Here is a 17,942-nt window from a genome sequence, read left to right on the forward strand (position 1 = left end):
AAGCCTTTCCTCATTCCTCCATGGGCTAGAAATAACCCTTCCTTTCAATTCTCCATAATGGTAACCATTGTAACCTGTGGATTTTCATTGTTTTTTTTTTTTCTTTCTACTTTTTTTATATCCCCCCAAAAGATCAAAACTCCTTGAGATGAGAGACTATTTTATTCATCAATGTATTCACTGAAGGTTTGTAAACAGTAGCTATCCACACGAGTACTTGTTGAATTAAATTAGCATTCTCAATTAGAAAATGGCTGTTTAATATATCTGTGATGTTTTTAAAGGTAGACTTTTAAAAAAGCACACACCATACTCATTGAGGAAGCAAAATGAACATTCAACTTGAATTATTTCTATTAGCAAAGGTTCCTGCTGGATGAAATACAGTTCACAGTTTAGTGGACCTCTGTGTGTGTGTATGGTGTAATCATCTGGAAAATAACCAGGTCTAGACCTTCATCCCTTTCTATCCCTTGCTAAGCCCAACAGGTCTCGAAGCAACAATTTCAAAGAAAAACAACATATCATAAAATTAAATTTCTCCTGTTGCATTCCATATAATAAGGACGATTTTTACAATTATGGCCCAAGTTAGCTAATGTATATTCTTATATTAAGGAAAATGTACTTGCCTATGATTAAAATTCAACAAAATAGAATTCCAATTTCAGAACAAATGCACTTACCAAATCCCAGTAACAAAGTGCTGCCGCTGCAAATCCTCAGAGTAAACAGGGTCCTTATTCTTGATAATGAGCACCAGCCCCCCTTCCCGCCTCTCTCCAGCTCCTACCCTAACGCCCTCTGAAACATTTTAGCAGCAATTGCAAATCTTCTTTAGGTTTTTCTGAACCTAATTTTATTTATTTATTTATTAAAAGATTATTTATTTATTTATTTGACACAGAGAGAGATCACAAGTAGTCAGAGAGGCAGGCAGGGTGGTGGGGAGCAGGCTCCCCACTGAGCAGTGAGCCCGACTCAGGGCTCCATCCCAGGACCCTGAGATCATGACCTGAACCAAAGGCAGAGGCTTTAACCCACTGAGCCACACAGGTGCCCTTGAACCTAATTTTAAAAGGATAGGAGACATTATTTTTTAACTGCTTATCAATCTCATTCTTTATGGTGTTTTAATGTAAGCTGAAGGTAAAAATACTTTGTATTTATTAGGGACACAAAGTTGCTTGCCAGAGCACCTCAAATCGGCTGTCTATGTTGGAAAAACATGTCATCCATTCAGTGTCCTCATTATCTCGGGAGGGGAAACATTTCTTTCACCAAAAACTCAAAGTCAGCAAAAAACCAGAAGGATTCCTGACCTTTTGTCAGCCATTTGCTGTCTTCAATATTAGCATTTTCCAAACCATATTCTGCGGCATGGAAGGTTCTCCACATATATGGATAGAGATTTAATTTAAAAAGCAAGAATTTATGGGAGGGTGGTGGGAATCAGAGATTAGCTAAGTTTGAAAAAAACCTGGAAGTTGAACTTCGTCCCCTCATACAGGATATTAAATAGTTCACATGGTCCTGCAGTGAAGCAGGAATGTGTACACGTTTCCCTGATTTATTCAAACACAGAATCAGCCTTTAAAAATTTGGTGGGGGGGACATCTCAAGTTAAATCTTGTGCGTTGCTAATAATATTCAGCAGGATTTGAAGTGAGAAATAGTTTCATGCAGGTATGCTCAAAGAATCCATCCAAAAAAATGCCAAGAAAAAAATAGTTGGAGTTGAAAATTCAGAATCACACAAGTACATTCAAGACGAGTGGCTTCTCAACAAAAGTAGGCTTAGCGATTCTGAATTAAGAGCACCTACAAGAAAAGGTGGCAGAGTTCTCACCTTATTTTGGTGGCTGAAGGGCTTCCATGCACTCTCCCTTGAACTTCAGGGACTGCTTCCGACTGGGCTCAGTGTGGAGGCCAGCCTCTTCTTTTTCTCTCCCTCAGATTTATAGAATTTCATAACTGTTTATGAAAGCACCTGATCCCATTCTCCACGCTGTTCACTGAGTACGTTCCTTGTCAGGCTCTTTACCTTGTCTAATTTGTCACTCCCTACATAGGCCTACCTATTTTCATTATTTGGGGGTACACACCAGACATGTTTTCTGGACCAGAAAGTGATTACTGCTCCTGCATTAAAACAATTTTCAAATGCATCTACCAAAGTCACTTTAAGGACTTGTCAATTTGATTACATCTCCGGTCATTCTGGAATAATGCAAGACACTTTTGAGATGGTGCTGTAGTGGGTCATTTGATGAAATCATGTGGATCCCTGCTATTTTCTGTTAAGGTACCTGTTAGGACTTTTTCCTTTTCCTATATGAAAGCAGTATCCATTGTGTAATTTGGATTCTCTTAGCTCTTGGGGTGATTTGTGTCTATGTGGCTAGATTTGATTCTAGTTGTTTCTCCTCAATATAAATTTAACACCAAGCATTTGTGGTGTCCAGAAGATTCACATGGGCAGACTGCACTGCCCAAAAGAAGAGATATTTGCCACTTTAGAAGACATCACCAAGGCGGCTAGAAAGGAGACTCCTCATTTTCCCTCCTCCCATCATGCCCCAAATATACAGCTACACAAAGATCAATTCTCTCTGAAAGAGATCCATAAACTAATTAATTGAGTGGCCCCCGCACACTTGGTGACTGAGAAAATCCCTACATCTAAATGAATAGGAAGGGCACCTAGGTGGCTCCGTGGGTTAAGCCTCTGCCATCGGCTCAGGTCATGATCTCAAGGTCCTGAATTGAGTCCTGCATCATGCTCTCTGTTCAGCAGGGAGCCTGCTTCCCCCTCTCTCTCTGCCTGTTGCTCTGCCTACTTCTGATCTTTCTCTGTCAAACAAATAAGATCTTAAAAAAAAAAAAAAAGAAAGAAAATGAGCAGGAAAGGCTGATACACACTCTTGCCATAAACCCCTGGTATGCCGCTTACAATCAGACCTGTTAGAAAGGTTATTCTCAAAAAGACTAAACAAAAGCTGGTACATGCAGAAGAGAACCCTTGTAACACTGTTGGTTGGAATGTAAACTCACACAGACACTACAGAAAACAGTAAGGAGGTTCCTCAAGAAATTAAAAATAGAACTACCATATGACCCAGTAATCCTGCTTCTGGGTATACATGCATGGTAAGGAAAGAAATCTGCCTCAAAGAGGTATCTGTACTCCCATGTCCACTGGAGCTTTATTTATAATAGATAAGGTGTGGAAACTTCATAAATATCAACATATGAATCGATAAAGAAGTTGTGATATCTGTGTGTATATACACATACACACACATATGATGGAATATTATTCAGACTTTTTACAAAAGGAAATTCTATCATTTGTGACAACACAGATGAAGCTGCAGGACATTATACTAAGTGCAATAAGCCAGATAGAACACAAATACCGCATGGTATCATTTATATGTGGAATCTTTAAAAAAGAAAAAAAAAACTCAAACTTACAGAAAAAGAGAGTAGAGTGGTAATTTCCAAGGGCTGAGGGACCAGGAAAACGAGGAAGGGTAAAAGCGTATAAGCTTTCAGTTATAAAAAGAAAAGGCTTTAATGATCTAATGTATGGCATAGTGACTGTAGTTAATATTTCATTGTATAATTGAAATTTGGCGAGAATAAATCTTAAGCATTCTCCCCAAAAAAAAAAAAAAGTATGTGAGGTGTTAGGTGTGTTAATTCACTTGATGGTGGAAATCATTTTACCACGTACATATATATCAAGTCATCATGTTCTACACTTTAAATATATTAACATTTATTTTGTCAATTATACTGAAAAAATAAAAAATAATTTGCTTGTTAACTTTTTTTCCTGAAAATAACAACTGGTGTATGGCCTTCTTTAGGAGGGAAAACTCAGGCCAATACAGCAAGCTGGATAATCTGATTCTTCACTTACATCCATGAAGTACCCTCGAAACCCACTCCAGGAGGAAAATGGATTCAAGGTAGGAATCAACATCCTGAGCCAAAGACCCAAGATTGTTGGTCAATACAAATTCCATTATACAAGCACACAAATCTAATATAAAGAACACCAGATCAGGAGTCAGAAAATGTAAAATTTGTCGGCAGCCTGGTTGTCAGGATACGTAAGGTGTATTAGGGTGGTCACATAATTATCTAAACTGTGACACTTGAGTGATAGGAGACACTGTTAATGACTATACCAGGACAGCAGCTGTAAACTAGGACTGTCCTTAGCAAATTGGGACACATGGTCATCCAAATTCTGCCCCTAGATACTCTCCAGAGACACTTTCAGTTGTAAAACAATGATCCCATGTTAGCAAACCAGTTTTAAATTTTTATCTCAAAAGGTTAGGGTTGGCAGACAATTAAGTAACATTTCAAAATTAGGTTGATTTAAAACAGAAGTTTTAAAAACTAAAAACAAGGTTTAGAACACCATCTCCCTAAGATTCCATTTACCAGTCTTTCATGAGTCTTCTGATAAATTATTGTTCTTCTTTCCCAACACTTTCATGAATACACTATTTTGAGGGCTTTAGCTTTTCTCCTCAAGCACCAAAAAAAAAAAAAAAAAGTATTCTATTTTTGTATTTGGTTTTTAAAGATTTTTATTTATTTACTTGACACAGAGAGAGAGAGGGATTACAAGTAGGCAGAGAGAGGGGGGAAGCAGGCTCCCCGCTAAGGAGAGCCCCCAACGTGGGGCTTGATCCCAGGACTCTGAGATCCTGACCTGAGCCAAAGGCAGAGGCTTAACCGTTGAGCCACCCAGGTGCCCCCACATTTGATTTTTTAAAAACAATCCTATTGCTCACCTCTCCCTTTAGTCCAGTCTGAGGGAAGGAGGAAAAGGAAAGGGTGGGAAATGGAAAGTGGAAGAAGAGGGACGGGAATGAGAAATGCAAGTCCAGGGCAGGCTTCTTCCCTCAATTTCTTTTTGCGGAGTGGGCTTCAGATGCACAAAACCAACAGTAGCTCCTGGGTATTTCCTGCACTATGCCGTCTTTACACACACACACTATGATACTATTGCTTGAAGACAGGCGTTTTACATAAAATCTGGCCTCCAAATGCAAGCTAGCCACTCAGTGCTTATACCTATCCTCTCCCAACTCTGAGGAGTGGACACCTGAAGGCTCTGTTTTCCAACTTCTTTGGTTGCTGGCTTCCAGTCAGGTCCTGCCAATGGCAGTGAATGGCAGAAAGCAAAGAAAAACCAGAGAATTTTTTTGTTTTGTTTTTCTTTGCCTCCAGCTGCATCACCTACAATGCTCCTGTTCTTTGCTGTGATTCAGCTTCCTCTGGTGATCCTGGCCTGGGGCTTTGCCCCACACTTCCTCCCTTTGCCCCATCAGCGTAGGGACAGCACTGGCATGCTGCTCTTGCTGAGTTGAGTTGCCTCAGTCTTCACTCGTCCTCACAGCTCTTTTAATACCTGAGCTATCAATTCTGTTTTACGCTGTTTAAAATACTCAAGGGTAGTTTTTGTTTTATTGGTGGAACCCTGACTGCTATTACAGTCAATAAAATAGTAAGCTGTTCCAACTGTGGAGGAAGAACTCACTCTGGAAAGGGCTTTATGGATGAAATGTAAATCTCCTACATGGAACCTTCCCCAGGGTAATGTCATTATTCAAAAATTTCACCTTTGATGTTGGATTTAGACCTGACCGTGCATAAGATGCAACTTACTCTACTTAATGTGTAGAGCTGAACCATGTTTTTCCACAGTAAGATATACTTTATCGAACAACTGAGACACATGTAGAGATTTAGGTATGAAAGAATGAGTAGAAACGTTCTAATAAAAGGAAGCTTTAGAAATCAAGTATTTGCTTGTATAAAGATAGATCCCAATGCTTTATGTATTTTTATTGAAATAGAAAAGGCATACTGTAAGTGGAGTACACAAATGATTTTACACAAAAAATGCATTGAAAGAAATGCATTAGGCTATTCGGAGTTTGTAATCTCTCCCAAATAATACAGTATAAAAATAAAAGCAATGTTGCAAATGGCCTTCAAAGGCAGGATAATTTGGGCCCCAAATTATATCAGAATTAGTACTGTAAGTAGTAATTTGAATTGATTTTATAATTATGTTTAAATTTCAAATACTCCAGGATCTTAAAATATTCATTTTATTAAATAGAGGGATAAAATTATCAAGTTTATAATAAATTTCAGGTAAAAATTCTGCATTAAATTATCCACACCAAGAAAAACATATTTAAGGTGTTTCCTTAGTCTATTATAAACATTTCATCTTTCTAAAGTTCTCTTTCATTATATTTGGCCTTCTGGTTCTGGTGAGTGAAGCTTTTATAGAAAATTACTGCTATACCAACTACTATTTTCTCCTGGGACTGTCCACACATAGCTCCTGATTGCTCAATACAGACCTATCATATAAAACTAAAATGCTGCAACTTGATCAGAATGATGCACTCTTGCCTTACATAAAAATACAAATCACAGTATGCCAACACTCAGTAATTCCAGCTTTAATTTACTAGCCTAAGGGGATTAAGAAGATACTATAAAATTTTAGTACGGGAAATATCATAGATGTAAAACAAACCTGCTTAAGAACTTACCAGAATGACTGTAAAGAAATGAAAACTAAATAAATATACATACCTGGCCCCACACAAGTATCTGAATATTAATACTAATCGGAGTATTAAGACTCACTTAGTGTATACCAGTTGAACTTTACTCTACACTATCTTGATGGACTTTTGCCATTATCACATACTTCATGTTATACTAAGAAAAGGAATTAGCATATTTTCTTGTTTAAAAGACTTTTATTTATTTGAAAGAGAGCACAAGCTGGGGGCAGGTGGTAGAGGGAGAAGCAGACTCTCTGCTGAGCAGGGAGCCAGATGGGGGATTCCCAGGACCCTGAGATCATGACCGGAGCTGAAGACAGAGGCTTTTCCAGACTGAGCCAAAGAGGCGCCCAGCATCTTCAGTGTCCATACTGCATTCTTCCTGTCCTCTTAAGCTCCACTTTCAAGAACAGGAATTTCACATGCAGTTGCAATATTCACTGTGTTGGGAAAGCCTTCCCAACCCTTGCCCCTGGGGCTCATCCTGCAGATACCCAGCAGTCCATAGTTTAAGACCATCCTGGATGGATGCAAATGCTGTATTCAAGTTCCACCTGTCTCCAAACCCCAACCAATTACACAAGCTTTTTATTATATGGGCTCTTCTCTGTATTTATGGTATAGCAGATTAAGATGGTGGAGGAAAGGCAAAAGGATCCTAGTTGTGATTATTTTCTTTAACAAGATGGAAATAAAAGATGAGAAAATCTAATAGTATTTTAGTCAGGTACTATTAAGCGTCCCAGTTTTTAAGATTATAGATTCACAATAGTGAATACACTAGTGACTACTTTTAAATAAAATACTAAATAATTATGTGCTATAAAAATCATATGCTCACAATTTCAGCTTGGATTTGTTTCGCAGCTTATTTAATGCTGTCTAAAAATCAAGCAGGTAATGAAAACTACGTATTTTGAACATGCATTATAGGAGGCAATGTAGTGAGACTCTAATAAGGCCAGTCACTTAGAAAAGTTAGCGCATTTATCTGATATACTTAGGCTCCATAAAACGGTCACGGATGCAGGCTATGCTGGAATTTAACTTCTGCAATGCTGCTTTATAAATCGGACTGAAAGCCTTTTGGAGTCTAGATGCTAAGCCCTAACAAAAGCAAAATGGAACTATGGTCTATGTAGAATCACTGTTATTACTATTCTATTAAGCACCACACATATACATGGTGTTTGGCATTCTCTCCTGAACTAAAAAACTTGTAGAATCACAGGATTTGAGAGCTGGGAGAAAATTAGAAGGCACTGAGAGAACTCTTCACTTTCTGCTTGAGAATAGTGATGGGGCACTCATCAAGGAAGTCAGCATTTATAAAGCACCCAGGCACAAGGGGCTGGGCACTATTGATTTCACTATTTTATTTCAGATTAAATAATTCTCCTCAATCAGTTTTGTTAAAGGGGAGTCCCAGCATCAAAGTCAGTGCTGCCTTCTCAGGATAAGTATTCATAAAGTGTGGCCATGGAACCACCATCGGGGGCATTCCTAAGAAACTTGTTAGAAATGCAAATTCCCAGGCCTCCCTCTAGACCTACTAACTGGGGGGTCAGGGGGACAGCAAGCCCTACAGGCGATGCTGACACATGCGTCTTCAGCGGACACTGCTCTTCAGCAGCGGCTAAAGTTAATTTGGAGAATATATATTAAAGCATAATCTTATACTAAGCTACTACAAATGGATTATTACACTTTATAGCAGAATAATTAAGACAAAGATAGCCTTCAACAGAATTTTGTTTTGATGTTACACGGTTTAACTGACACTGAATTTTTTCCCAAGAAAAGCAAATACTGGTAATAAAGATTAAATATTGGTAATAAGATTCTAAAGAACGGTTTTCACCTTGTATCAAAAGATTTTTGAAACAGAAATCTGTCTGCCTTTCAAGGACCCACCAAAATTAATAAATACTCCTGCCTGCCCGACTGACTTTATTACTTGCTATAATTAAAACTAGGTATAGAAAAACCAAGTAGAGAAATACTGAAGGCTTAGTATGTAAGATCTAAGTTATAGTTAATGAAAGAAGCTATGAAGAATGAAATCATATATAAAATTAAAAACTAAAAATTTCATGAAGTGCCTTGTTAAAGTTTCAATTTTAAAAAGTTTCACTTTAGAACTTCCAAGTTGGAAATTTTTCTTTTCCAACTTTGAAGTATCATGAAGGAAATGTTGTCTTTATCTGAGTACTTCTCCACTGCAAATTCCCAACTCAAAAACAAATTCCCATTCATCTTACCAAAAACTTAAAATGTTCTCAATTAGATATTTTTAGCATTTCAACATATACCCCTAACCAGAGAGTACTAATTACTTTCTGTAAGTAATTTTTCCTTATCTCTACATTAATGATTTCCTTGTTTGACACTTTGATAGTTAATGTATATTACACATGAGAAATTTTATAGGAAAGCATTGCTTTAAATGCAATGACATGGAGCGCCTGGGTGGCACAACTGGTTAAGAGCCTGAGGGTGCGTTGTGATCTCAGATCTTCAGATTAAGCCCCACCTCAAGCTCTGCACTCAAGGGAGTCTGCTTGAACTCTCCTTCGCCCTCTGCCCACCGCCACCCCCCACCTCCCCGTCGTTGGGCTCTCTCTCAAATGAACAGATCTTTAAAAATACATAAATAAAATACAATGACATTAATATGATGCTTAGTTTTAAAAATATATAAATCACAATTTTTCTAGATAACCAAAAACCAGGATGAAAATAAAGTGATCTAAAGAGTTAAGGTTAATAAACATTTCCATCATCATGCAATCTTTATGCCTGGAGGCAAAACAGTAAAGCTTCATGTAAATGTAACAGTAAATCCCAAGTCGTTATTTGCTTCTAATTTGTAATGAACTCCTCGTCTATCCTGCTTATTAAAGGCTCTTAAGATTTAAAGGAAAATTTCCTGTGTACATACAGTACTTGAACTACAAAACAAAAGTTTTGTAGAGACGGATAAGGCTGGTACTATTTAAAAAAGGAAATGGGGGGCAGTCTAAAAATTGCAAGTCTATGAAAAGATGTACCTCAATTTGTCTAAATGAAATTTGGTACACAACGTACATACTGGAACAGAAACCTAACTTCAAATTCTGTATACTGAAAATCTTCTGTTAGCCATGTCACCATTTAAAAAAAAAATCACACAAACTTAGCTACAAAAATTAAATCTGCAGATATCTCAAATACTATTCATGTATTTCTATGAATTCTTCCTAAAATATTATCTAGTAATAGAGAATATTTCAAAAGAAAAGGAGGGAGACATGAAAAGGATTATAATAACTAGAATTGCTTAAAATAAAAATAATGTTTCATTTATTTGCTAATATTATTCTGGAAAAAATATCTTCTAATTAATTCCTCCTTTATCCTTCTTTAAAGATATTTTGTTTCTTCAACCAGCACACTGAGGATTAGTGCTACATACCTTAGTATCCTGACTTATGAAAATCTTTGGCTTTCAGAGAAGTCATACCTTGCAACCCCAAACTGGCTCTGCATGATTGACTGTGATGGGGATATTAGCATTCTTCCTGAAATGAGGCTGAATACCTTTGAGAACATTCACATTTAACCTTGTGAGCTTACTTGTACAAAAACAGTAAACTTTTATTTATCAGCTACTAGGGAAAAATCAGTTTACTGTAAGGAATTAATTACACCAGGCAGATAGAAGCCCATATGTAAATTTCTTTTTTTTATTTAAAGGAGTACGTACAGGTGCACTGCATACACCTAAGGGCTTTTCTGAACTCCAAAAAGCATTCATCTAAGCACCTATAAGGCTACTTCATTTCTCAGTTTTGTTTCAGTAGAATCTGATGTTCATCAAACATCAAGTCTGACAAAACAGCAAACTCCCTTCAATTAAGGTCATAATTTGAAGCATTATTCAACAGTGGGATTTAAATTACATATATAGAAAGAAAAGTAGAAGACTGAAAAAGGTATCAGAAATCACTATTTGGTCTTTAGATTCAGAAAGTATGACTGTAGGCCAACACTTGCTTGAACAGAGGAAGGATATGAGCAGTCACCAGAATGTAACATTTCCAAAGGTTGGCAATGTGGTTGCTGTGATCTGAGGGCCCTGACACCTACATTTCTGGAACCAAAGAATGGAAGTAATCCACAACTTCATTTCTTGAGAAGATGAACCCTTAATTACAAAGGTGCAAAAAGGAAGTCCTCAATTGCTTACTCTTATGGCTGCAGTATTCAAATTATAAAAAAAAAAATCATTCAGACAAATAAAACCTGGGAGAAAACACAATAGGTAGGCAAGGAAAGCAGCAATAATTCATACTTGCAGTTAACCGATTTAATGATGCTTTCTTCTACAGAGGTTGTTCTTAAACACACACATACACACAAACACAAAGACAAACCAACAAAAAGTCCCAGCAGCCTGGTGGAGGAAGTCCTCTGCATAATCCATCCAGCATGTTAACCAAGCTGAATGAGTCCTGAGTGACAACACCGGATCTGTATGACATGTGAACACAGAGCACATGACCAACCAAAAGTCTCTAAGTTCAACCTCATCTCCTACCATTTTTGCAGAATAATTTAGAAGTTGAATTCTGCCTTTACTGTTTCAGCTATCTTAGCTTGTAACTTGCTGAAGGTATTGGTGAGCTGTCAAACAGCACAAATAGGAAGTAAAGGTATCTAGATAATAAACCACAACTGAAATTAGTCTTTGAGCAATTGAAATGTTACTTAAGTTCTTTAAAAAAAAAAAAATTCATTAGAATTGCACTTTTTACATGCCTTTTCCCAGTCAAGGTAACAAAATCAGTATTACTTTCAGCTTAATAAGAATTACTGCTTGCACCAAATAGGAGAAGAGCTGTTTGGGTTTTTTTTGTTTTGTTTTTTGTTTATTTGTTTGGTTTTTTAAAGATTTTTATTTATTTGACAGAGAGATCACAAGTAGACAGAGAGGCAGGCAGAGAGAGAGAGAGAGAGAGAGGGAGGGAAGCAGGCTCCCCGCTGAGCGGAGAGCCCGATGTGGGACTCAATCCCAGGACCCCGGGATCATGACCTGAGCCGAAGGCAGCGGCTCAACCCACTGAGCCACCCAGGCGCCCGAGCTGTTTGTTTTTTAAACAGAGTATCATAAACAATCTTTTAACACAAAAGTTCTCAGGACAAGCAAAAAGATGGCTAAATTCCATTTTCAACTCATGGTAACACCAAAGCAACTTTAAGACTGTGAATAAGATGAACTGAAGCTAAATACTGTAGAGGGAATTTTAAAAGTCAGAACTTTTAAGAAACTTTGAAGAGAAATGAACTATTCTCACATGACTTGAAAAGGAAATGGGTCTAGATGAATCCTGAGACATGTTCATCCACTGATGTTCCACAGTGAACAGGGGCAGTTGCACAAGAAGTACACCATAAAACCTAAGTTAATAAGAGTTGTAATTAAGAGTACTTTATATTTAAGCTTGGTAGAGGAAAAATTCAAATGAAATTTTTAAAGTAGAACCTTTTTTTGCCTTCTTTGGTATTTTAGTCATTAATTATTTATTTAGGAAAAGTAGAGGCATCCAGGTCTGGAGTAATTGGGCACATTTATATATGAAAAATAATCAGAAACCAATTAATAGATCTGTCATACACAAATACATATATATAAACATTTTATTTTAATAATACTCTTTATCACTTCAATTTAAATCATTCCATTATGAAAATGTCTTAATTGAAGACAGAATATTTCTTCAAAACTCTAAATTAAGCAGAGCTTTAACCATTAAATTTACAGCAATAGAGCCTTTAGAAATACATAACTCTTCATTTTACAATAATATTTCCCCTTTAAAAATTTGTCATAGTTGGTCACAGATTTAAAATACAAGGCACCTAATGCTAGGAAAGGATAATACAGTTTATGTAGTGTGATCTTTAAAGTCCCACTAAACTTACATGGACACACTTGCATAAAATTAAGCATTTTTTCTGTGTTGTTAATTTGCAATATTCTACTAAACTCAAAAATATAATCCGTACCTATTATAGGCAGCTTACTTCATCACTTTATCTGTTAAGAAATACTGATCTATATATACTTAAATGATTTCTTGAAAACATTTTCATAATATAGGCCAGCATTTAACAAATAATATGTGAAAATAAAGTGTCCAGAACATTAGAATTCTATTCCTTGATTAGTTCAAATTATTTCATCAGCTGAATTCCTTGAGATGTGTAAGGCAGGTTGGTCCTTTAGAGGGACTGTGGATTGGAACTTCCTATAACTGTAGTGATATGTACACAGCTACATAGCAAAGTACTTCATTATGAAATGAAGAAAACAGATATGAGGAAAATATATTTTAGAGTTCCAAACAACTGAAACTGTTATTTTTCAGACTAGGCACTGAAACATTTTCTACAAAAACTTGCCAGAGATTGTCTCTTCGCTGCATAATGTTCCATTATCAAGCTAAAAATAAAAACAAACACAAAATTGTCATTAGTTTATAACCGTCACAGCTTTAATTTTCTACAGTTATTGCAAAAAGCAAATTATCTTAATATTGAGATATATATCAAACACAGTTTATGTACTTAATAACTGGATACTGGAACTGGAGGTGAGTACTAAGAACTCACAGAAGGAAGTTCCATACTACTATTGAAGGCTGACAGCCAACACTGCTTAGTAAGACAGCATAGTAACAGTTTTGTTCATGGCATACCCCATCATTACCCCATGGAGACAAAGACTCCTGCCACACCTGTCCTTTAAACACTACTGCAGTCCATCTTCACAATCTCCCCTTTATCCAACTCTCACTTCCAAAAATACTGAATCCTTGCCTGGGTGGGGGTGGGCATGAGTGTGAACGTGAGAATAATGAACAGCATACTAGGGAGAGTGTGCATAAATTATAGTACTAAAAAGCTTTAAAGAATAACTGTATGGATTTTTTTTTTTTAGCTTGAAGGTGGCAAGTAAACATATTTAGTTCCACTCTGTCCCCAAAAGCTCAGGAGACGAACAATAAAGGGATTTTTTTTTTTTTTTTAAGGAATAAATCACATGAACAAAGAGAAGAGCAGAGGCAAGAAAACAACAGCCAACCAGATCTCTCTAAAAAGAGGGGTGAAGGAACACCAAAGAACAAGAAAATTAGCATGGTTTTTAGAAAAAGCAGTTACACGTTCAGATACCCTGCCTAACTTTTCACAGCTTGTCAAGTGCCTCTTCTCCAACCCAGGAGAAGATGTGAGGTGTATTTTCTATAAGGAGTGAATAGAGGGTCTCTGGATTGGGGAAATGCCAAGCACAATCCAACATGATTCAGTTACCTGAATAACACTTATATAATCATAACATTGTAAACACTGCTTATAGATCTATCCAGAATTATAAAATAACTACACTGAGATCAGGAGGTGAGAAGGCAGGTAAATTGGGTGGAGGCAAAGGAGGGGGAAACTTGAAAGTAATCTATCCTCATCTACCAAAGTGGGAAAATAGACCGATGATGCCTAAAATGGAGAAATCAAGAAATAAAAGTATAAGCAGGGTACTTAGAGAGACTGTGTGTGGCATGGGTGGGAAAGCAGGAAGCAGGGATCAAAACAAGAGACTACGAGTTTAAAGTGATTCCTCAGAGTAGGACAAGAGCGAAAGCAGAACAGGCAGTGCAGGGTGGGTGGCAGCTGCTTTGTACAAGAAATCTTGTAGAATTCTAACTCTGTGAACTATGTGCATGTATAACCATCATAACAATAAAAGCTAGAATAAAAAACTGGCTGACCAAAGAAACCCAGAGCCAAGACAATTAGCCCTAGGTTAGAGGTAAATTTACCATGAAGACAATAACAATTAAGCTTCCAAGTCCAATTTGAGTGCAGGGAGTTCACGGTAGCTGTTCAGTGTTCTAGGTGAGCCAAGGAAGCTCAGTGCAATCAGGAAACATTTCAATATAAAAGGGACCTGAAGCTCTCAAATTTCAATAATTCACTGTGATCTCTCACTCTAAATGAATATATAACCACTTTTATACATGCCAAAAATGTATGTTGGATATATTTCAGGCATTCATTCAGTGAAAGATAAAATATCATGTACTCATTTGTCATGTCATAAATATAAGGAAAGATAGTATTTCTTAAAATTTTTTAGGAATGGGGAAATGCTCTTGAAACAGTAAGTGAAAAATCCTAGTCAATCAGGATATACGCTATGCAGTTAGGGAAAACACACACACATGTATAGAGAAAAGACTGGATATACATCAAAATAATACATTTTTTTTTTTTTTACTTTTATACTACAGGAAAAATATCTTTCTAAAGTGTACTGTTACATAAAATGATGATTCTTAGTATGAATAGAAGTAATAGTTAAACGTTGGATCACTTCATTTGCACATAGTTTCAACTTACCAAGTATTTAATACTTGCAATAATCGAATGAGAGAGGGACTACTGTAACCCCATTCCACAAATAAGAAAACTGAGGCACAGACAGGTTAATAACCTTGCATAAGATCACATAGCTAAGTACATGGAGAAGCTAGAATTGGAACCCAGGCAGTGTGACTCTAGAGCTCGTCTTTTACCTTCTAGACTATGCTGCCCTGAAAAAGCTAATTACGGAAAACCAAGTCTGTATTTGAGCATTACGGGAATAAAGAAGCTTATACAAACCTGGACTACAGACAACAGCTAACTAGCTCCATCCTCCTGAGAAACACCATGCATAGGAATGAGACTCTCGCACTGTTCACTGTCTTCAGGAACCCTTAAAAAAAAATATGATAATAGTTAAGGAAAGCTTTAAAACTGAAAAGAGCTCTTAAAAATGATCTATTCCATTGTCTGATGCTGTGAGGTCAGAACTAAAATTAGGGCAAGATTTCTCAACAACTTGCCCCAAGTTCTGATTATAGTACGATGCAAAAATAAAAATCTTTTAAAAAAGAAAAAACTGAAAAAATGTGAGGCAGTGTTATCATGTTTTATTATAAATCTTATTCACACCAGTGAACATTTTTCTACTTAAGTTTAAATTCATTACACCAAAACAATAAGCACTTTGGTTTTACCTGTAAATCAAAACATTTTTAAAAAGTAGTTGTGAAGAAACTATCTTACCACCCAAAGGATCTCAACAACTTATTTTACCTGACATAATACATATATATAATAAACAATAATCTTTCAATAATTCTTCATACTAGGCCAGCATATGATTTCCAGTTTACTTAGCAAGGAATATATTTTTTAAAACTTGTATTAGAACCAAACCTACCTCTGAATTCGATGTTTTCTGCATATAAAGGCAAAAATTCTTCTGATTCCCACCATCACAGGATCCCAATTATTATAATGGCATAAGAGAGTCACAATAAAAAATGAGAAAAATACAGGGATAGCGCCTGCAAAAAATAACCAAGAAAACTGCACCTAAAAATAAAAACAAAAAACCCCCACAATTATCATTAAGATAATTTTCTCCTTTAACATAAGTTTTCCATTTACGAAAATTTCCAGGAATAATTTAAAACACCGAGAATACTAAGCACTGACAGTATGTTATTAAGTATGTTATTATCAAATATGAGGATTCAGAAATCAACGTATGATTCCACTTGCTTAAATTACCAACAAAATTATGTCCTGTTTGGGAAAGGGTCTAAAGGAAAGCCAGAAGGCACACTTTTCATTTATTAGGTGTAATATATCCGGGAGCGGAATTACAAAACGTTAAACTTTGTCTTCTACATCATGATGCCCTTTTCCTTTTTTTTTTTAACTGATTACTGCTGACTTTCAAGTAGATCCTCCCCTTCAGTGTCTAAAGTCACCTTCAAAAACTCACATTTTTAAAAACTGTGTTACAGTATGCTGGGATATGTTGTGCTATGTGACAGTTTCTTAAAGATGGCACCAAAAACAGATAAACACTTAAGTGCAACTTTTGCAAACCTTTTATTAACAATTTGCAAAAAATTCTAATTCTGACTCTTAAAATAGTTTGTTTCTGTAGTAACAAATGAAAAATTTCAAAAGGAAATCATGGCTAAGTAAAATAAAGATGACAAATAGGAATACTTTTACTAAAATGTGAGCCAGAAAAGACAAGCAGCAAGCAGAGCTAATGAAAAGCCCCTCAGATATCATCAAAGCTGAGCCCCCAGTACATCATCTTATCAGGGTTCTCAAGGAAATTAAAAATAATGAGATGCCATAAAGTGAAGAAACGCCATCTAGATACAACAAAGATCAAAAACAATTGTCAAAGAAGGCTGCACTGACTGAGACTTACTGCAACCCACTGGTGTGATCTCCTTCAAATAATGATGAAAATAGTAACTCCTGTCTTTAAAATAGATCAGAAAAACTGTGTTTGCCCTCTTTAAGTGTTAAAAAAAAAAAAAAAAAAAAAGTGAGGTTTAGGATCACAGGCAAGACTCCCTCTGGTGGGTACTACTCCATTTCATAGGACCATTAGTCAGAGTAATGGGGATTTATGAGAATATTTTTTATGAGGGACTCACAATGCATAACACAAGAATAATCACTGACAACTTTTAACATGCATGTCCTGCTTGACTGATACACACATGGGCTTTCAGTCTAAGACCCAGGAAAGAGCATTCAGTAAGAGAAACTAAAAAGCCTTCACGCTGTTACCAAATTACCGTTATAACATACTCCAGGAATATTTGCAAGAATATACATAATCAAGAAAAACCATGATACACTTATATGACCCAAGACAAGAAAAAGTATGAACACTGAAGACTAATGAGTTAAAAATGTAGACAGAATTGATAAAAGTGGCTTCATGAATGTTCAGCCTATTTTATAACTGAGTAAAAGCAACTTTGTAAGGTAGGTAAAACCCTAGTTGACTTTTAAAGACCAAGTTCCCTTGTAACAACGCAAGTTATTTATGTCACCACATAATAAAAAACTTCTAATTTGATTTCCAACAAGCTATGAAGATAATTTTTCAAATGAAGACATTTATTATAACAAAATATTGTCTACATTACAAAAAATATCTAAAAACCTGAATATATGTGAATACAAATCTGAATACAATCAGAGATGCTTCCTATTACACAAAATACCAATTATATTAAATAGGTAACGATTTATTTTAGGCATGATAAAAGATATTGATAACTGCTAATTTCAGAAACTATATATAAATACAGTTGGCTATTAGAATCAAAAACCCCATGAAAGTAGATTTTCCTGTTTTTTTTTTTTTTTTCCTCCTGGTTTACATAAGAGAGAGACAGAGAGCATGAGCAGAGG

At 36.1% G+C, this 17,942-nt stretch overlaps 1 protein-coding gene across 1 annotated transcript in view; it reads right to left on the reverse strand.

The window, feature by feature from the left end:
- Positions 1 to 12,278: 12,278 nt before the first annotated feature.
- SLC35F5 (solute carrier family 35 member F5) overlaps positions 12,279 to 17,942 on the reverse strand; it is a 37,555-nt gene continuing 31,891 nt past the window's right edge. The window contains exons 14-16 of the mRNA XM_044242598.1: positions 15,925 to 16,079; positions 15,321 to 15,414; positions 12,279 to 13,101 (exon numbers count right to left, since the gene is read on the reverse strand). Of these exons, the coding sequence (XP_044098533.1) occupies positions 15,339 to 15,414; positions 15,925 to 16,079 (231 nt within the window). The 3' untranslated portion in view covers positions 12,279 to 13,101; positions 15,321 to 15,338. The remainder of the gene's footprint in view (positions 13,102 to 15,320; positions 15,415 to 15,924; positions 16,080 to 17,942) is intronic.

Source organism: Neovison vison, chromosome 3, assembly GCF_020171115.1.
Source record: "Neovison vison isolate M4711 chromosome 3, ASM_NN_V1, whole genome shotgun sequence".
NCBI lineage: Eukaryota > Metazoa > Chordata > Mammalia > Carnivora > Mustelidae > Neogale > Neogale vison.